Raw genomic sequence first — 19,852 nt, 5'->3', positions numbered from 1 at the left:
TACTCTGTCTGTGCTGTGCTGCTGCTTTCTGATGAGTAATAGATCTATTTTTTTTTCATTTCTCCAGTCTGGCCAGTTTCATCTTTCTCATCTCACACTGCACACTTCAGATGAGATGTTTTCCTCCACAGTTCACACATTTTACTTCACTTCTCTCTCTTGATCTCAACTTGCACTCATTGATATTGTGGTTTTTTGCACAATATCTGCATGCTGATTTTGTCTTGCAATGAGTTCTGACATGTCTGTACTTCTGACACTTGAAGCATTGTCTCAGCTTACAGATTCAGTCATAGTACTTACAGATAAACATTTGTGCTCTCATTGCTATTTCTTTGATGATTGCATTATCTGCATGTTCACTATTGTCAAATTCCATCATCAGAGTGAATGCTCTTTTGTCTTCTAGTTCTCTTTTCAGTCATTCTGTGTATATGATGTTCATGATTTCCAGTGTTGAATTGTTCCATCTTATCTTATCTTCAATTTCTTTGATGTTTGTGGCATCTATTGCTGTAGAGACTCCATGTATGAGAATTTCAAAGAATGTTGTTCATAGCTGTGCTGTTTCTCCCAGTGCTTTCAGTCATTTCTTCTTGTGTATCTGCATCTTTCTTGTTGCATCTTGATCATTTGTGTATAGTGTGATGTTCTCACTAAAGTGTCACTTTACAGCAAGGATTTTCATTTTCTTTAAATTCTGATTTGAGCTTTTCTTCAGTGATTTGTTGACTCTGTCTTTAATGATTTCTTCAGTGACATTTCATATTTCACTTTCTGAAGCAGTGTTGTCTATTTTGATTAGGATTTCCCTCAGTCTGCTTGAGGGCCTTGACTGTAGAGATGTCCAAAGAAGATATGGCTTTTGAGCAGCTTGAGTGTATAATAGTCCTGGAGTGCTAGTGGCTTTCTCCATTGGGGTCATTAAGATGTTCTTGATATAGATGATGTTCTTTTTCATCTCCTTCTGAGCTTTCACTGTGGCTTGGAGGTCTGCAGTTCATTCTGCCTGTGTTGACTGTTTTTCAGTTTTCTTTATGTAGGCAGTAACACTTTCCATGAATGCTACCAGCATTTGCCATGAGGGGTTTCTTGCTTTTCCTAGCAGGTTGTTATGATATTTCTTAAATGCTTTGATATCTGCTTCAATTTGGATAGCATGGTCATTAAGCTTATGTGGCTGGAAACCCACCTGCGGGGTGTTTTGGCTACTCACCATACTTCCTTGGTATTGGGCGATACCTAGATAGCCGATGAGTAGATTGAGCCACAGTATGAGTAAAATAGAGCGGTGGTTGTAGAGATATTTCAAAAATTCGGTTCCGACAGTATGAGGTTGTTTTCACTTATTGATTATGTTAACAACATGCTTATGTAATTGTGTCAATACAGCGCTTAGTTATCCAAATTTAGATTCAAAGCCAAATCGGATCTTCATCCAATTCTCAAGTACAAACCGACCAGGCTCGCTGTAGCACTGAATTCATACATCTCCTCCTCTCTCACCTCGCAGTCGCACAAGAGCTTATCTTTGCTAAGCTCTTGCTGCTACCTCATCCTATTCCAGCCATGTTTTCCTCTTCTGCTCGCTTCGTGGCTAGGTCCAGCCCAGTCAGCGCTATCCCAGCAACCGTCCGTCCCTCAAGTATCGTCATCATTGCTTCATCAAGTGGCTTGACGAGTACCCGTACGAATCAACGGCGATACTCCTCTTCAAAGCCTCCTGTGCCTCCCAGTGATGGCTCCCGTGGCATCGATGCCTCGTCACAGACTCCCGCCAAAGGCGTTAACCCATCGAAGAAAGAGTGCGGTGAGAAGTGTGAGGGCAAGACAGTGAAGCGACGGAACTGCAAGGATGCCAGCAACGTTTTTGCGAAATCGAAGAATAATGAACCATTCTTGAATCTTCCCAGTGTGCCTTCTACGCAACACCTTCATCCCAAAGGTTAGTTTTTACCCAGTTACGTCTTTGCCGCTTTCGGGGTCGTGTGATGTCACGTGTTCGGATCTATCACTTAATATATGTACTGTCTAACGGCTTACTGTAGAAATCTATGTGGCATCTTTCTTCTCGACGTATCGACCTATATCTGTTACCAACTCTGTGCCACCCCATTCCAACCCTGATTCTTTCTATGCCATTTTTTCCTGGAAAAAGCCTTCGAAACCCCGACCACATGATAACATAAATACCCTATCCCCCGCGGTTAATTCCATGGAAAACGTACCGCCCAATAGTCAGTCCAACTCCCATCTAGGAAACAACAACACCAGATCTGCCATCTCCCAAGGATCTGCTAAACACGCCAAATCGAACCAGCTAAGTGGCGTCGACGAGCTCCCCATCGAAGACATGCTTATCTCCAAGAAGCTTCGTCCGTTCGAACCCCCTCCACCACCTGTTCCAATGGACAGTTTCGGAGAACAGGATATCCCCAGCGAAGCTGAGCTCTCTGAATCTGAGCTGCAAGAAGGCGTGAGGGAGCAAAGCTACTCCACCGTCCTTACCATTACCGAATCCACCCACACAGATGGCCGCAAGACCTACGAAGCGCATAGCTCCCCACTCGTCAGTATCGATAACAAAGATGCACCTTCGTCGTCTGTCTATGAGGGCGAAAAAGTCATTCAAGACCAGGGCGGATCTTTTTCTATATCAGAACCAGAACCGGTATACCGACGGCAGCATCGCATATTGCCCGCCATAGGACGGAGAATCTACCACGCTATTAGTGTCAAAAGACAGCGCAAGTTGAAGATGAAGAAGCATAAACATAAGAAGCTGATGCGGAGGACGAGAATGTTGAGACGGAAATTGGACAAGGCATAAACCATATACCGACATATATATGTTAAGTTCTACTGGAAAGCATCTGTTCTTATGATGAGTTTCTTTATGTCCTTGCTGTTTTATCGTCGTCCTTTAGATATTAGTTCCAAGTCTCCTTTGCTCTTGTTTAGTCTATCTGGTTTCCCTAGTTTGTTTTGGATTCGCTCTCTCATCTCTCCTCCACATTTCTTCATTTCTCTGCTGTTTGCGTTTCTGTCTTCCATGACGTGGCATAGTTTATATACCTGTTATTGTGCGATTAGTTCAGACAGAACTCCGGACTTCGGACCCTTGCCTTAACCCCTTCGTACGCATATATTCGTACATCACTATAATCATCTCGGCGTATATTATAATCTATTCTTATTTTTCAAAGGCAGGGGAGATGGCGAAAGGTGATTAGGCCTCATTTTTGTATCTCAGGGCACTCGGATATTATAATACCTGTCCTTGCTCCGTTCTCTCTTCCCGTCCCTCCATTGATCTATTGCTCTAATTAATCCCACTAATTATTCTTCTGAGCTTATTTTAAATTTTCCACCCCGTCTAATCCTCCAGAAATGCGGAGCTCTGTTCCAACGGTTTCATTCACCAACTAGCGGGCATGTTTGTCGTTATGCTCTTCTTTGTTTATTACTTTATGAAGATGTGGAATATATAAAGGCCTTTCAACGTTTCGCCCCAATCTCCAATCTTCATACATCAAGCAGGCATTTGCTACAGAGTAATGGAAAGGAAATCCAAGATGAGTGATGAAGCTATGTTTTCAACATACGCCATCATTTCATATGAAGTTAAAAATGTCACCTAAACTACACTTTTTAGATACAGCAGTCAATGCGGACCAGGGCTGTAAAATTCCTACAAGATTGAATAAATCTATCATTCATCTACACCCTATGCAACCAAATCAATCATTTCTCATAATTTCTAATCATGTATATACATCATAAATAGAAATCCATAACATTCAGGGGATATTACGATATTTAAAATAGCCATGAAAGAAAAATTCAAAATGACTTGGACTTAAGAGGGATGCATGACACAGAAACAAACACTTACTCATAATAGCTCGGCTCTTGAAACAAATGAAACAAAATGCAAAAAACAAAAACCCATATAAAATCAATTCCACACAACTGCTTCCCTCCCTAGCCCTTACCCACTCCCATCGAAATGTGAACAATAGCGTAAGAAAGGTGAAATGGAAAAAGTCATCCGAGATACAAGGGCGTGGTATGCACCTCTATATCTCTAAGCACTTCGAAGCCCAAGTTATTTTTTCCCCAACACTTTATCTAACTGAATCTTCCCTCTGCCCTTGGCACACATTCCATTTTCCGAATGCCAAAGCATAATTTGTTCGTAAAAAAAAAAAAAAGAACAAGAAAAAGAAAAAGAAAGAGAAAGAGAAAAAAAAGAATATATGTAAATATACAATTACATGTTGTAATCCACGTTCCTCCTTTCCCTACACCGCCCAGGCGAAACCATATATATATATCTCACGACACACATAAAACGACAAATCGGTTCCAGAGAACCGACAAGGAACCAAAAAAAAGAGGGTAATGGGGGAAATATTGTCAAGCAAAAGACAGACTGGACTGGGAGAGGGAAAGAAATTGATGTAAACAGGACGAAAGGAGAATACGAGAAAAAAAGATAAATTGGGAATTTTCTTCTTTGATGTTAGTGGTATTTATTTTATCTTAACCAAACGTTCGTTGTCATGTATTGATATATATGCGATCCCGAGTTGGTAAAGATAGGCCTCATATGTGGTGTCGACGTGTTCTGGAGCAAGTGAGTTTCCAGAGTGACGTTTGTTTGAAAAAGAATTCGAACGTTTAGCAGGTGGCTTCAATGCTGGCACGAGAGTTCATGAGGAGAGCCACGATGAGGCCATACAGACCTGTGAAAGTTTACATAGGGTTAGGACAAATAAAAGAGTAGTTCAAAATGACCACTAGTACAAAGCGTGGAGGGTGAGACCAACCCAAAACTTCAGCGAAAATGAGAATCAAGATCATGGCGACGAAAAGTCTGCCTTGTTGGGCAGTTCCGCGGATACCAGCATCTCCGACGATACCAATGGCAAAGCTGTTGTCCAAGAATGAAAACCGTTAGTGGCTCTACTTTTTTCAATGGTTCATAAATTGTGCTGTTCATTTAGAGGTTGAACCTACCCAGCTGCCAGACCAGCCAGACCGACAGATAGTCCTGCACCCAACTGAATAAATCCAGTATACAGGGGAAGATCTTGATGCAGTTCGTTGGCAATGAGTACCGCTACGACTAAGCCGTAAATACCAATGATACCAGCCATGACAACGGGGACGATATCTGTGAGTTGTAAAGGAGAGAAGTCAGTTTTTTAAGCCGCTGATATCCACACAAATATTCCCATCCACAACTTAAGGAGAGAGTGCCCTAGGCCGATAGTCCATTCCTTCCGAAGATATGTTATTCCAGGATAATCTTACTCTTGACAATCAGATCAGGCCGCAAGACGGACGTGGCGCAGATACCCACGCCGGCTTTGGCGGTTCCATAAGCAGCGCCCAAACATGTGAAGACGATGGCGGATGTGCAGCCCAGAGCACCGAAGAAAGGCTATATTTTTCATCCATATTGCTATTAACATATCGTCAAGAAATTGACAACGGGTATGGTAAGTGTGCATGGGAATATAGAGTGCCGACGGAAGCTCGGGGTCATATGGGGCTACCCGAATCAGGCTGCCTCACGTGTTCACGAACAAAGAGAGGCATTACATACCGCGTAGACGGGACTAGAGGCGGAGATAGGGAGTTAGCATGATGGCGCATTGTAGATGCAACTTCCAGATGGACGACACTCCCAAGGGCCAACACCATATCTGTATGATTGCTATGGCTAGGGTGATATCTGGTTAGAGGATCTTAGATATCTTACCAGAGATCTGTAGGCATTTTGAAAGTTGTTGTAGGTGGTTGAAGTGAGTCTCCCGGAATGAATTTCAAAGGATTAAAAGATCCGGCTGGGTGCTGAGGCTCGCAGGAGAGATAGAAGGAGTCGGGAGGAATATCGAGATGAGTGTCGAGCTTGAAGAGTTTGGAGTTGTTTGGTATTTCTTTTGGGCTGGGAGAGATGCCGCTGACATAACCGGTTTAGCGGCCACATCACGTGAAGTAAATTTTGTGTCACGTGAAGTTGGGAAAGTTGGACGGTCTCTGAGTTACCAAGGAGTTACACTTATCATGGAATTGAGAAAGGAGAAAACATCTAAAGGGGACTTAGCCGATGTGGAAGATAATATCCAATATTGAGGTATAGCAGATTGGTGACTGCTAATATGTTTCAAAATGTATTACGGTTTACATTCTATCCAAATATTTCGTCGTTAGCGTATAGTAACTACGGTACCATAAAAGATGTCGTCCAACCACCCGTTATTCAATGACAATTCTTGACCCAGGAACATCAATATTGGTCCCCAGAATCAATTTTCCAGGTTTTCCTTTATCCTCCTCATTTCCCTCAGCAAACACAGAATAAGTTAGGCTCTTCTCTGACAATGCTCCAAAATGATTCGGCACAGATACAATTCCGTCATCCAAGCCATTGCTGGAAGACGTTTCAGCATCACGCATCTGTGCCGTCACGGACCAATCCAAATCAGAAGAAGGAATGACTCCAAAAGTAACTCGTGTTGTTCCTTTCAGGTCAACACCCTCCGCAGAAGCCCCTACCATCGAAGCAACCCGGGGGTTGTCCAAGGGGGAGATGAAAAACTGCACCGTATCACCCGGCTTAGCAATCTCAGAAAGATCCGTAGTGAAGCGGCCATCTTTGAACTGCATTGACCCAGGAAGTCCATCGGGCAAGCTTGGCATTCTCAGCTCATCTTCATCTCCTACATCTGAACTAGCCTCTTCGAATATTCCCTGGAGAGTTCGAATCTGTCTAGAGACCAGACCATCTCTTGTCTGATAGCTATATCCCGGATCCAATGACAGCAGTCCCTGCTTTTTCCCCCACCCACCCCCTCCGCTCACAACGCGATGAAGACGAGCGCCGTTGTTGATGACAGCAAGTGTGTCAATAGGTTCGCCATTGACGTCTGCAAGGTGATGTCCTCTCTTCGATTTTGTAGGCTCAATCAGAGCCCAGACTGCCACTCTCTGGTTTTGAACGTTATTCTCTTTAAGATATTGCGGCAGCGATTTCTCAAGCTCCGCTGATGCGGGCATTGTCGTGCCAGACCCGTCACCTTTCGACACCTGGCTGATGATATTCCCCATGCTGGTTGCTATTTCTCGCGACTTCGTTACTGGGTAGAGTGGGACCTGCATAGCGACGGCCTGAGGTTCCATGGCGCATCTAATTCGACAAGCAGCGAGGTTATATTCATTGTCCAAGATTAGAGTGGGAATATTTGGGTCTGGGCTATACCGCCAACGCGAAGCAACCATGGTACGGGGCCTGCCGTTGACAAAGAGGGTATTAGCGACACGAATACCAACTTCAGAGAACCGCGCTGCTTGGGAGACTGGATTCGTGGGTAGTTGAAAAAGGCAAGATAATGAAGGTTCGGCTTCAGGAGTAGACATGTCCGGTTTCTGTAGCGGTTTCACCACCTCAATCGCCAGAGTATCCCTGTTGGCGATGAATAGAGATACACCTTCATACCCCTGTTGTCCAACTAGCACATTCTCAAATTGCCCTTTACCATGTAGGCCTCTTGGTGACGTATTGGGAGAAGGCAGCTTATCCACAACCGCCACCACAGCGTACAAGGTATTACCTCTACCAGAGGAACACTGTATTGCATTCTGGAAAATTCGAGTCATAGACTCGCGGAAAAAGGGCTTGGTGTTCACTATCCAAGATGCAAAGGCGGGAGTCACAAGCAAAACAGGGACATTGTAGGAGATATCCTGGCTATGCGGAAGGACTGGTAATTGCAATATAATATCTGAGGGCGTCTATACTTACAAGGGGTGCTAAGCAGGTTAACGAAGCTCTCAACAACTGCAGGAACGTAGGGAAGATGGTAGGTAAGCTGGACACACGCACCACTTGGGACGGCTTAGGAGTAAGCCAAGTAACGCAGTTAGGATTTGCCCTCGTCCCTCTCTGTCTATCGGAACTCAAACGCCGTCTCCATTGAAACGCAAATCCATTTCCATTTCCATTTCCATACCCATAACCTCCTCCGCATGTCCTCATCTGCATATTTGCCTTCCGCCCACTGCTGCCATTGATGCTGCCCTGCATCCAAAGACGCGGTCGAGAAGCCACCACTACATTCCCTCCATTACCGGCTGATCGTCCACTAGCTAAACGAGTTGCAGCAGAGCCAGGGAGACAGCGATTAAGCCCTGACATGTAAGAGCGGGCACGGAAAGGCTAAGGAAGAGGGGCTTTCGAAGGCGCGGGAGGGATGCGTCACGTAAATTGATTGACGCACGCGGTATTCAGGCTCGGTTTAGAGGCATTGCTAACGCCAGAGAGAGGTAGTCACTTTGAGGAGAATTTCTCGCCACGATTCGATTTAACTTATTAATTAACTGCTGCCCTTGGGGGGGTGTCAGCACGTCACAGTCACTGAACTACGTGCCAAGCTTTTTTAGGCTTGCAGGGGGGCTTTGAAGCAGCTCTGGGCTCCCCTGACGACTGCCCTTGGACCCCCCCAACTTTATTTACTTTCAAGGCCCGGACATCACTAACAACTACAATCCAACTTGACCACAATAGTTAAAAATATATTGTGCAGGTACCACCGTACACTCCGGGTGTACGCTGCAAAATTGCCTCTAAAGATTCTTCCAAAGATAGATATCATTCATGGACGGAAAAAAAAGAACCTGGCATCGATTTAAGTTCCCGAAAAATCCGATAGTTTATGCCTCCCTCCCGTCCGCAGACACTGTCTTGTCACGCACATTACTTTCAGCCAAAACTCTGGCCAGTGATATCTTCCCTATGATTGGCCGGACTTCATTGGCTAGATCTAATCTTTGGCGAATATCATCTGCATTGTTCTGTACTGCACAATACATACATATTTTTGATGATTTATATTTTTAAGACTTTATATATCTTTTAATGATAGTTATAGTAAATAATCTATATTATCATTAGTTATAAATAGAAGGATTATTTCTTCTACTGTCAGAATATCCACTCAGGAACCTCCCGCGTCGTCTAGACACACCTTTATCCCTTGTTGGAGAATACAAAAATTAAATCAGCTGAAGGCGACGGTAATACCATGATGGAATGAGGCGGATAGACAGCGCTGTCATCATGGTGATCATATTGTTTTCCGCTGGATACCGTAGGGCCCAATGGGGATGATTTGTCGTGAGAGAAAGAGGGAGAGCAAAGGGAAAAACAAGGAAAATGTGGAAAAGGAGGCGGACCAACGTGTTGACTGGAATGAAACTATAAAGGTAGTTTAACGTATTTGTTGCTGCATACCATTTGTTGTTCTAGTTGGCAAATCTCTGTTAGGGTAAATAATCCTGCTATCAGCCCTAGCACGTGACCCACACTAGATAGAGCCGATTGGCTAGAAAGTTTCTAATGAATCAAACGGTCCTCTCAAGAGGTTATGAGACCTTTTGTGCTTTTGTGTCATGTCGGCTTACTCCGTTACTTAGCCGTGGGGCTTGTGGTCGGGGGACCCGAATTGGATAGGAGGTTTGTTTTTATTACAGTAGTACAAGGACAAGTAGACAAACATTTTTTAAAACACGAAGACAGGACAAGAGAAGGGAATGAGAGAAGGCAGATCCGTTGGAAGCTTATTTTATTTTATTTTATTTTATTTTATTTTATTTTTATCGCCGCTTCGCTCCGATCCATAACGTCACGGAATCAGTAGTCCGTTTGTTGACAAGATCTTACATGAATACGAGGACAGACGATATGCTTGGTGGTGGTTGATGACGTAGTTTGCAAGTCAAAGAGGGAACCCGGAAGAAGCTGTCGAGTCACTCACTAACTGGGCTACACGGAATAACCACTTGGTGGCGGAGAGAATGCTGGTTGGATCATCACCCAACACTCCGGGATCTTGAGAATGATGGAAGGGAACTCTGTGTTAGGATATGCACTGAACGCATATTGCTTAACACAAATATGGATGTATTTGGATGGAGTTTATTCTACTAATAATAAAGCTACGAAAGGAGTAAATATTTGAATAAATACTAGTTAATTAGCAACAATAATATCATGAGTTGGGTCGTCTAATAATGCTTGGGAAGAGTCTGTCACCAGCCAGCCACACACCTAGGCAGATCGCATTGCAAGGATTGCAGCGACTCAACCAGCAACCGGGGGCAGTCCACACTTCCGCATTTCTTAGCTTTTAAGCCCCCAAGAAATGATGACGATGGGGCTTTTGTCACCAGCTGTTGCTGGGGGCAGTGGGGGTACATGTAGTTAGCTGGTTGGTCCAGTCAACAACAAGCAAGATTCTAGGGCTTCGTCGAAGAGATTGGAGGTTTCTGCAAACTGTCCAGCTTTCAAAACGCCCAACTCTAATCGCAAGCTATTACAGAACCCGTACTCTTGCGCCCCCAACCCGCTTTTATTTATCTCTTCCTGCTCTCTCTCACCTTCCCTCCTCTTCGTACTCTCCAAACCATTCTGCCACTGTCGATTGATTGATCATTAAACAGCTCTTCTCAAAGGAAATAAATAAATAAATAAAGACGAACCACTCTCAAACCTTCTCCACCTCCTCAACCAATCCATCACAATGGCCTTCACCGCATCGTGAGTTTTGTCCCTGCTTCTTCTACCCAACCCCCCCCACTTCCGGCTGCCCTGCCTACCTTCGCCAAACACCCGTTCTTCGAACAGGAAATCAATTTAATTAACATCATCATATACTAACCCCAATCCAGAGACGTCTGCAAAATCGTCTTTGCCATCTTCCTGCCTCCGCTCGGGGTCTTCCTCGAGCGTGGATGTGGCGCCGACCTGCTCATCAACGTCTGTTTGACCATTCTCGGGTATATCCCAGGTATCATCCATGCTCTGTACGTACTCCTCATATCTACCATTATCATTCTCTTCTCTTCTCTTCTACGAGAGACCACGTACCACGCTACACGGATCTCCCAGCTGACCTCATTGTGCAGCTACATCATTCTTAAATACTAGTCATGTGATGATACCATTTTTTTTAATCTGTGGACCCGCTGTCGCTCTTCTGTTGTTTGACGTTGCGTTTCTGCGCCATTGCGCCCTGCATGCTTCTTCTCGTTTTGTTCGAACGCCCATTCGCTCCGGTAATAATCTTGCTCGATACCGCGATTCTCCCGGCATCACACAGTTGAAATCCGCTGAGAAGTCCCCTTTTCTCATCTTTGCCCTCGGACTTATTTATTTTAAGAAAATTGGGGGTTAAAAAAAGAAAGAGAGAGAGAGAGAGAGAGAGAGAGAGAACGAGCCGACAATGAAAGATATGGTATGTTTGGTTTGCATTGCCGGTTGGAATCTATATTGAAAACAGAGGAGAATCGAACGAAAGCAAAAGCTGCTGTCCAGCGGCGCTGATCGAACGGTCCGGTCCGGTCCGGTTCGATTTCCATATTCCATTAGATTCCTTCTCGCATCTGCTTTTAAAGTCATGTTGAGCTTACTAATCAATGAGCTGTGCGTGGTGTTGATATCAATGAGGAAATGACCGAGAGTCATATAAATCTTTCGCTCTCAATTCTGGATGTCGCTCTGAATGTCGCCCTGGAGTCATATGTTTATGCTGTGGCCATGCCAATTGCTTTTCTATTTTTTTACGTTGATAAGGTCTGCTTTCGTCTCTATTCTTTTCTCCTCCCCTTTTCCCTTCCGTTGTCTCCATTTTCTTAACGGACAACCCTGTTCTGTTCTATTATACAAATGATACCAGTTCCTCCGCTCTGATTTCCGATTTGACTTCGTAATGGCATTTCTTTATTTCTCTTTTCTTAGCCACTTAGTGAAAAGCTCCTTCTCCCTTTTTGACTTTTGTGTTTCTTCACATTTCACGTTTGTCAGTTTGTTACATAGCTTTTATCAAAGGCATACCCTCTTTTAACGTTCGACTCTAATCGCGTCTTGTCTCTTTCTCCCCATGGGTCACGGAAATGGCAGTATGATTAGCTGCTGAGCCTGTCATAATCTTACCTGGAAAGTTCGTTAGCCATGATCATAAGTGTATTTGTCTGGGTGTAGTAGCTGTGAGCTCCTCTGATAATAGGGAAAGTCGATCGGTTATTCTCCCTTTCCGTTCCGATTTCCCCGTTCTCCTCCCTTTCCATAACCTTGAGTCAAAAGCAGTATGTAAATGTGTGATATATTTAGTTGGCTTATCGATGTCATTGAGCTTGGATGATATCTCGCATACTTTCGTATCCGTGATGTGCCGTACCTGCAGATTAAGCACGGTTCCAGGAACAATCGTATTGTTCGCCATAGCGTTGGTTTTATTCATGTACTTTCACACTCCGTAGAAATTGCAGAGAGTAAAGCATGAAATTGTGTCTCTACATGTAGCTTATCCCACATTTCTCATTAGGGAGCCTACATATGACGTTTAAAATCCTTGTATTAGTAGCGCCACCACAGGCGTCAACCAGGGAGAGCACCCTATTCGGAGAACCCTGCAGGCCTCCTTTTTAACCGGCTTTGATCCCCGCGTCCATACAAGGATAATCAAGTAAATTATGATTTTGCATATACAACCACCCCTTACGACAAAAATATGGCAAAAATTTGAGTTGATGGATCATGGCGAGGCAGACATGCAGACCATACACTAATTAGTCCTATATCCATGCATCCGCTTTCCTCTCCCTAACGATATGCCTGGCGCGAGACGGGGATTTTCCAAGGATGAAAACAGTTAATTACGTCACTCCCTGTCCAAGTAACTAAACCACGTGATTCATCATTGCTTTTACTGTAGACGCCTAAACCATCCTCAACCCTTGAACGCTCAGCCAACAGAACACTGATCAGCCATCGTATCCCATACGGAGCGGCGCTTAAAGGCTGTCAAGCATCCCGCATCCAGCATCCAGCGTCCAGTGACCACTGGCCAGCCCAAGCAAACTTCCTGTGAACTCCCATCCAACAATGTCACATTCCCACTGCTGTTTTGCGGCGTTTCACTTTGGCGCCTACTCACGTCACCCTCTTTTGGACCAATGAATTGCTGCCATTAACTAATGCTGACTTCTCGAGCCGCTGCCATGCAATCAATTTCACTATCTTCCACACAATGATGTGTGATGTTGTTACTTGAGGTCTTAGATTGGTGGAGAGCGAAATGGCTGGAGTTGAGGAAATCCTCATCCAGCCAGACCCAATGACACTTTTCTCGTCAACCGCTTGTCGAGTCGAGGAGGTCCAGCCAGGAATATCCTGTTTCATTTATTCTTACATGCTTTTGCTCCTCATGCTTTTGGTGGAATGAAGGAGTAAAGATTCTTCAGCGGCTTCAGTGGGCCTGTTGTAGCTCTACGGATTAGTGTGATGCTTGTTCATTGGTTGATTAGATCACTTTTTATGTTTTGCTTTCGACTTTTATTCACCCCGGCCCTGAAGCCTGGCTATCATGCTGCGAGGGTTCTACGAGCTCGCGCTCTCCGGAGTGTCGGATCCTCTGGGTGGATGGAAGAATTATTTGCTTCTTTTTGTGCAAGACGTTCATTTTTCCAGGTCCTTTTCCTTTCCTTATTTGTTTCTCTTCGATTTCGTTTTTGATATCTTTTGGGGTTTCCATTCTCTGTTCTTTTCGACTTTTTCCTTACTATTTTGCGCATATAGCAAGTGTTCCAATCTTTTATGCTGTACATCCTTTTATACATGTCACTTTTACCTGCCGTTTTGTTCTCGGTGTTCTAGGTCTCTCCCAGTTCCCAGATCTGTGTCTCTCCATGCCGGCAAGTCAGTTCCTGTGCTGACTATGCCACTACGATGATCTGATCTTGGTTAACACGTCGGGATTGTTGCCTTATAGACTCTGGGTTAGTTTGAATCAGTATGCCTTGTGGGAAACAAGGTGTATTTTGGGGTATCACACTCTGGCATTTAACTGCCTAAATTCTTCCTCCTGGTGTCTGTATTTTCACCCGGGCCATTCTTTTCATCCTTCCTGAAAATTTCCTTCTTATATACATGCTGTGCCCTCCGCCACAGCATATAACATAGATCAACGGGGGACGCGCAGTTTAGCTCATCGTTTCCCCCAATCTAGAGCTGCCACAGCATGCCTCGTCGTTCTCAGAGGTTGCTAGAAAACGTTCTCCGGCTCGCAGTTGCAGCTCGAAATCAGTTTCCCCCGTTCTGTCGGGCAGAAGGAATCTCACCCCGTGCCCCAGATTCAATAACCGTTAACCTTGTCCCTATCTGTGCGCAGGGCTGTCTATCCTTATTTATACAGTCCAATTTCCCGGCCGCCAATTGCGCGAATTCTCGCGATCTTTTCTGTCTATGTACTAGAAGGTCAATTTCAGGGTATACCCTTGGCGAAGGTGCCCTACGCTGTGTGATATCCTCGTGTTTGAACCCTGGGAGCGAGGATTTACGGTTATATGCGATTTGCTCCGGGATACGAAATGCCATTCCGAATACACATACTGTCATCACGGCCACGGCCCTAGCGAGGCACACGTCCACGGCTACGGTCATGACGACAAAGCTACATTCAAGTTCAACTCATTCAAATACCTCGTTTAAGGCCACGCGACTTACAACTTCACACACAAGCGTAACCACTTCTTCCTCTCTGGAAATACGAACCAGTTTAAGGACGAGCCAACGACCTTTACCCACGACCCATTTATCCAGTATCTCGACCTTAGCTCAACCAACAGCAATTCCTTCAGAGCCCCCTGTCCCACCCAATGTTGCAGCTCCTCTCAATAAAGGGCAGGTAATAGGGGTTTCAATTGCAGGTGCAGTTTCAGGGTCATTTTTATTGGCCTTGCTCATCTTATTCATTTTACGACGCCATCGTGATAAAGTTTTAGCACTGAAGGAGAGCGGATTCGAAATTGGTGGACAGATGTCCGAGCCTCCTCGACAGGATACCCTGGCTGGCTATCGAGGCGATCCGACTGTGAGAACGCCTGTTGGCTTATATAACGAACCAGTTGTTCATCGGCTTACACTTTCCAATAATATTGTCCAGCAATCAGCTGCTGCTACTACTGTTAATGGTTTGCCACTGACCAATTACCAGCACAGTGACGACGATGATGCAAGTCTGTCAACCCCCAAAGCGTCAAAGGCACCCCCTAGACTCTCATTGCTGCTCCCCGAAAAACCAAATTATGAAATACTTTCCCAGCACCATCCGAGTACCAAAAGTGCGGGGCGTCGACCAGACAGCTCAGCCACGGTATTTGAAGAAGAAGGTGAGAAGGATAGGAGAGCTTTTTTAGCTGCGAAAAATGGCAATGGTCAGCAAAGCCAACACTCAAACAACAGATATAATTACACGGCCGCATATCAAACCGATTCGCGGCGGCTAGGGCATGGCTATCCATACCCGACATGTCAGAATAATGGACGACAGCAACAACAGCAACAGCAGCAGCGCCCACGCCAACGGCAGCAGCCTCCAAGCTTGAGACTTGTAACCCCTTCCAACGGAAATAATTCTCAGACCCTAATCAATATGACTAGTTCCGCTCCATTAGTCTACCCATACCGACGTGTGGAATTTGGATCGTCTATTCACCCCATCGGACCGCCATCAAACGGACACTCAGGTGGCTATTCACAGGATGGGTTCGGAGCTGCAGCTGGAAGGATCAGGAGCCCAGTCGAACACCAATCGAGTCAGAATAGGCGACAAGCAAACCATCGAACTTCCGTTTCGTCAATTACGAGCTTTGAGTCCGTAGAGTCAGACGACGGGAATAGGCGTAATGCTGCAACCTCTTTAAAGCGTGCCACGCTCCGCCTTAGCCCCGTCAGAGAGGGGCCTCCCTCCCCAGACTTAAACGCCTATTCAAACCCTACAGTCAGGCCGCTAAGGTACCAGACAGCGAATCGACGATCTGTTCGGTTTAACGACATCGTTCAAGTTCAAGGAGGAAGAAGCAGTAACCTTCCAATAGGAAGCAGGGGGGATAGCAGCGCACGTCTCTATCAGCCGTATCAATATCCATATCCATATCCAGACCCAGGTCGATCCGTTGCTGCCAAGGCTATTCCTAAATTCCCAAAGTTCCATCAACCACTCCGCCCGCCCGTATTTCCGGCAAGCCAGCAGCAACAGCAGCCTCTATATTCACCATATGCCAACAATGAACAGCGAAATAGCGGGGCCAGCAGCAACAGCAGCCTCCTAAGCAAGCGTCGTGGAGAAGCCGTGGCGGATAGGATGGAGAGAGAATTGGATGTTAACAAGGCCAGCCCACTGCGGCCCAATCCGTTGAAAGCCGTGGAGAACCCAATAGTGGAAACTGAGGTAACACAGTGAGGATTTAAGACGCCATCACCGTCATTGGCGTTGAAGCGGCAGAAGGAGCTGGCCCAGCGACAAAAGCAGAGACAGGGCCTAGATGAGACAGATAAATGGGAAGATGACGATAAAGAGTTGTCGGAACAGGGAGCCCAGAAGGGAACAAAATTAACTCCCAAGAGACGAGGGCCAGATTTATATCTTAATGTTGAGTGAGAGAAGTTCAAGGTTTTCCCTTTTGTGTCGTTGGTTTTGCATAGGGGCTGGTGCTGCATCATCATCATCATCATCATCATCTGTATTTTATTGTGCAGGAGTAACGGTTATGGGTTCCGTTTATGAAGGTGTTATACCACACCTTCGTCACTTCCATTCCTTGAATTCCCTTTCCCCCGCGATTCTTCACTTTTCTCTTCTGTATTGCCGATACAAATCAAGAAAATACATGGGTGGACAGATGAGCCCCCCGCATTTGGTTTTTTCCTTTTGAGATCAGACGCCACTTGTGATTCTATGCCGTGAGGATGCATCGATGTTGACCGCATCATATATGTCTTTATTTTACCCTTCCTTGCTATCATTTCATCGATATTCTCATCATGATCAATCTGGTTTTAGCTCATGTATAAAAACTTCCTCTTTCCATTCCCGTCACATGTTTATATTTCGCAACTTTCATTCCTTCATTCCATGATGTGAGCACAATTACCAACTCAAAATTCATAAAGTAAACGCCAAGTATTTGGTCCAGGCTAAAAGCCTGCTGCCATTTGAAATACCAGAGGTCAAAGTCCATTACATATGTTCGCCCTTGCTGATATCGACGCTAGATTTGGTCAGTGGTACGGTCTGCCTGATGTTTCTCATTGATTTTACAATGTTCCTAGATGGACAAACACTCAACAATCTCGGTTGGATGGTTTCCTGGGACGATGTTAACGAGGCCTTCGATATTATGTATTCGGGGAGAGGAGCTTAACCCTGGAGATGGTCTGTTGGCTTTGGAAATCCAAAAGGGGATAAAGGAGTTTCTGGTTCGATTGCTGTCAGGGATCTCTCCATGATATGGATCCTACCGCGCTAATAGATGGGTATATCCATGTCCAGCCGGAGCCGCCAGCCACCACGAGGGACCCAACTGGGTGGTTCACCATATCCTCTATTGCTGCGGAGGCCCCATAGCGCGTCCCAGCTAACATTGATTTCGAACGACTCCAGGCCGTGTTCGCAGCAAGGCGTTCCGCTGCTGTTGGCCATCCATATCTTTTCTCTTCGAGAAGATCCCAAGTACTTCTACTGCATCCTGTTAGGAACATCGGCAGAATCTTCTAGATGCGAATAAACAAGTTTAATCCGGTACCAGGGACTCCCTTGTTTTGGGCTCCGGTCTACAGCTCAGTGACCAACAGTACCATCAAAAGGTCTCATCGCGTATGACGCTCTTTTCCACCAAACCGAGAGATTATCTGCTTTACGAGAAAAATACTGCGCCAAAAATTTCGCCAAAGGCAAAATTGCCGGATGTATATATGAAACTTCTCTTGGTGTTTCGACAAATGTTGAAATATGTGACACTCGATATCAAGAGACGGGAGGGAATATTAACATAAATAGCATAAGTATCAAATTGTTAGTGGACTTCGAGGGAACCAGTTCCCGCGGAACATATATAGTTGTGCCAGGGTCTATCCTCGCTCTAATCCTGCTTCCTTCATCAGGAAGCCTCGGTGAGCCAACCTCGTGAGAAAATCTGCTGATAGGTATTTGACAATGGAGATGAATCAGTTCTAAAGGGAAGGAGTAAAAATCTATAATGAATAGAAATAATATTGCTTTCGCTCCTGGTGCATGCTGTGTGTCTTTTTGATTCTCATGAGTGTGTGCATCCTAAGGGACAATTGACTGTAGTCCCAGATTCCAGCCCTGAAGGTATAGAGTGAAAGCTGTTCTGATATAAACTTAATAAGAGATAAAAGGCTCTGTATGCGAAAGATCATTTAGTGATATATTACGCGACCTTGGGAGCATTCCCCAGCAGTTGGGTGGGGAAATTTTCATCAAAAGCAAACTTGGGCATATTCCACAAACAATGACGTCCCGTTGAATCCTCGGGTTAACGGTTACACGGGCGGACATCACAGCTGCAATGGCGGGAATGATACTCGGTGTTAAGAGGCAGCTACATGGCTCGTGGTACAAGTATGAGCCAAAGCATCACTCATCCAAGCTCGTTTATCGTTGAGTTGGGAGCAGGAGCAAGTCTGTTGGCCATAGGAGCCCAGCTGAAAATCGCGGGAATAGTTCCATCTTCGTATACGCCCCCGTCTTCACCAGGATCGAATACCAACCATTCTCACATTTGTTGGATTGGCTGTACGCGTTTGTGCCACGGATATCAGATTCAGGGGTAACGTATCTCCCACGAAGTAAACAGTATCCGGTGCCGAGTCGATGCCATGTCGGAGGAGCCGTGTGGTAAACTGGAATGTCCCTAGCTGAGGCTTGCCAAATGCAGTTGTCTTGAGTCCCTTGCCCGTTGCTGCTTTGAAAAAGGGCTCTGAAAGATGCTCGCAGGGCTCCCATGCCAATCCGTGTATGTTCACGGGACGTAGACCAAACAATATCGGTTGTGGGAGAAGTAGACTGGGGGTCCATCCATCGTCAAAGGTTTCGGATCGTGTGCCAATGCGACCGCCCTTGGACATGCACAGGTCCAGAATGATCTGTTGATGGCCGGCCCAGCCTCTGCTGTCAGCGAAAACAAAGGTAGCTTCTATGATGGTGGTTTTGAAGTCCCTGACACACGAGTTTCTGTATTCCTCATCGGTTAATTTTCAGAAGGGGGGTGGGTGGTGTCTTTGTTGGCCTTGATGAGCTCACCGGGTGTTACGACGTCCTTGAAACCGTATCCTTCAGCAACGATTCTGCATTTCTCACCCTCTCCGCCAACGACGAGCACGGTATGGTATTTCTCAACCATCCTGAAACGATGGTATGACTGGAGAAAAGTGATTGTGCACAGTGGGATGAAATTGTGGATAGCGCCAGGATTGGTCGCATGAGGTTGTTATCATCCTTGTTCGATGCAACTTGCAATAATTTCGATGGGGAGCTCACCCATGACGTCATCATAAACGGCGAAATTTCAAAGCCAGGAGCCTCCTGTCGTTCTCCGGAACGCTAAAACCAGCCTTTACTAAGCTAAGCCAAATACAGTTCAAGTCCTTCCCCGTTACCCCTGAATCTGCTTCTCGGCGAACAACGTCATCGTGGACATCCGATGGTTTGCCCATCTTCGTTTCTTCCATCAAACCTCTGCAGATGAGACCAATAGCCAGAGTGGGAGCTGAACGTTTTTCAGAAGGTGGATATTCTAGGCAAAGTGGGTTAAGTTAAATTTAACGAAATCCATTTTGTAAAAGAAAGGGATTTCGATCCAATTCATTCGTCATTATTTAGTCTTTTACTCTCCAACTTTGATATCTTTCTAATGCATTGTGGAAATCCGTTGTTTCACGCTATCATAGTTTGTGGTGTGTAATATAGCAAATTTGCCGAAA

The 19,852-nt window shown here is 45.3% G+C and overlaps 8 protein-coding genes across 8 annotated transcripts; 3 read left to right on the top strand and 5 right to left on the bottom strand.

Annotated features, from left to right (window-relative positions):
• Positions 1 to 1,569: 1,569 nt before the first annotated feature.
• On the top strand, positions 1,570 to 2,830 carry PADG_04597 (uncharacterized protein; the record flags this gene model as incomplete). The annotated part of the gene is made up of 2 exons (XM_010762004.1): positions 1,570 to 1,945; positions 2,049 to 2,830. 2 exons carry the CDS (start codon positions 1,570 to 1,572, stop codon positions 2,828 to 2,830), a joined length of 1,158 nt encoding a protein of 385 aa, XP_010760306.1.
• Positions 2,831 to 4,683: 1,853 nt separating this feature from the next.
• Positions 4,684 to 5,787, bottom strand: PADG_04596 (V-type proton ATPase proteolipid subunit; the record flags this gene model as incomplete). The annotated part of the gene is made up of 6 exons (XM_010761761.1): positions 4,684 to 4,748; positions 4,833 to 4,936; positions 5,023 to 5,179; positions 5,320 to 5,449; positions 5,615 to 5,627; positions 5,771 to 5,787. The coding sequence occupies 6 exons, from the start codon at positions 5,785 to 5,787 to the stop codon at positions 4,684 to 4,686; spliced, it is 486 nt and encodes a 161-aa protein (XP_010760063.1).
• Positions 5,788 to 5,907: 120 nt separating this feature from the next.
• On the top strand, positions 5,908 to 6,144 carry PADG_11793 (uncharacterized protein; the record flags this gene model as incomplete). The annotated part of the gene is made up of 1 exon (XM_010762214.1): positions 5,908 to 6,144. The coding sequence occupies one exon, from the start codon at positions 5,908 to 5,910 to the stop codon at positions 6,142 to 6,144; it is 237 nt and encodes a 78-aa protein (XP_010760516.1).
• A 123-nt stretch (positions 6,145 to 6,267) lies between these two features.
• On the bottom strand, positions 6,268 to 8,206 carry PADG_04595 (uncharacterized protein; the record flags this gene model as incomplete). The annotated part of the gene is made up of 2 exons (XM_010762003.1): positions 6,268 to 7,803; positions 7,895 to 8,206. The coding sequence occupies 2 exons, from the start codon at positions 8,204 to 8,206 to the stop codon at positions 6,268 to 6,270; spliced, it is 1,848 nt and encodes a 615-aa protein (XP_010760305.1).
• Positions 8,207 to 10,584: 2,378 nt separating this feature from the next.
• On the bottom strand, positions 10,585 to 10,867 carry PADG_11792 (uncharacterized protein; the record flags this gene model as incomplete). Its single annotated transcript, XM_010762213.1, has 2 exons — positions 10,585 to 10,594; positions 10,728 to 10,867. The coding sequence occupies 2 exons, from the start codon at positions 10,865 to 10,867 to the stop codon at positions 10,585 to 10,587; spliced, it is 150 nt and encodes a 49-aa protein (XP_010760515.1).
• Positions 10,868 to 11,997: 1,130 nt separating this feature from the next.
• Positions 11,998 to 12,290, bottom strand: PADG_04593 (uncharacterized protein; the record flags this gene model as incomplete). The annotated part of the gene is made up of 2 exons (XM_010761760.1): positions 11,998 to 12,138; positions 12,222 to 12,290. 2 exons carry the CDS (start codon positions 12,288 to 12,290, stop codon positions 11,998 to 12,000), a joined length of 210 nt encoding a protein of 69 aa, XP_010760062.1.
• A 1,797-nt stretch (positions 12,291 to 14,087) lies between these two features.
• PADG_04591 (uncharacterized protein) lies at positions 14,088 to 16,508 on the top strand (the record flags this gene model as incomplete). The annotated part of the gene is made up of 2 exons (XM_010761759.1): positions 14,088 to 16,298; positions 16,320 to 16,508. 2 exons carry the CDS (start codon positions 14,088 to 14,090, stop codon positions 16,506 to 16,508), a joined length of 2,400 nt encoding a protein of 799 aa, XP_010760061.1.
• A 2,111-nt stretch (positions 16,509 to 18,619) lies between these two features.
• Positions 18,620 to 19,272, bottom strand: PADG_11791 (uncharacterized protein; the record flags this gene model as incomplete). Its single annotated transcript, XM_010762212.1, has 2 exons — positions 18,620 to 19,065; positions 19,173 to 19,272. The coding sequence occupies 2 exons, from the start codon at positions 19,270 to 19,272 to the stop codon at positions 18,620 to 18,622; spliced, it is 546 nt and encodes a 181-aa protein (XP_010760514.1).
• Between the last annotated feature and the right edge of the window lie 580 nt (positions 19,273 to 19,852).

Source organism: Paracoccidioides brasiliensis (assembly GCF_000150735.1).
Source record: "Paracoccidioides brasiliensis Pb18 unplaced genomic scaffold supercont2.5, whole genome shotgun sequence".
Taxonomy (NCBI): Eukaryota; Fungi; Ascomycota; class Eurotiomycetes; order Onygenales; family Ajellomycetaceae; genus Paracoccidioides; species Paracoccidioides brasiliensis.
The sequence above is the reverse complement of the archived record's forward strand: the minus strand, read 5'-3'. Positions and strand labels throughout refer to the sequence as shown.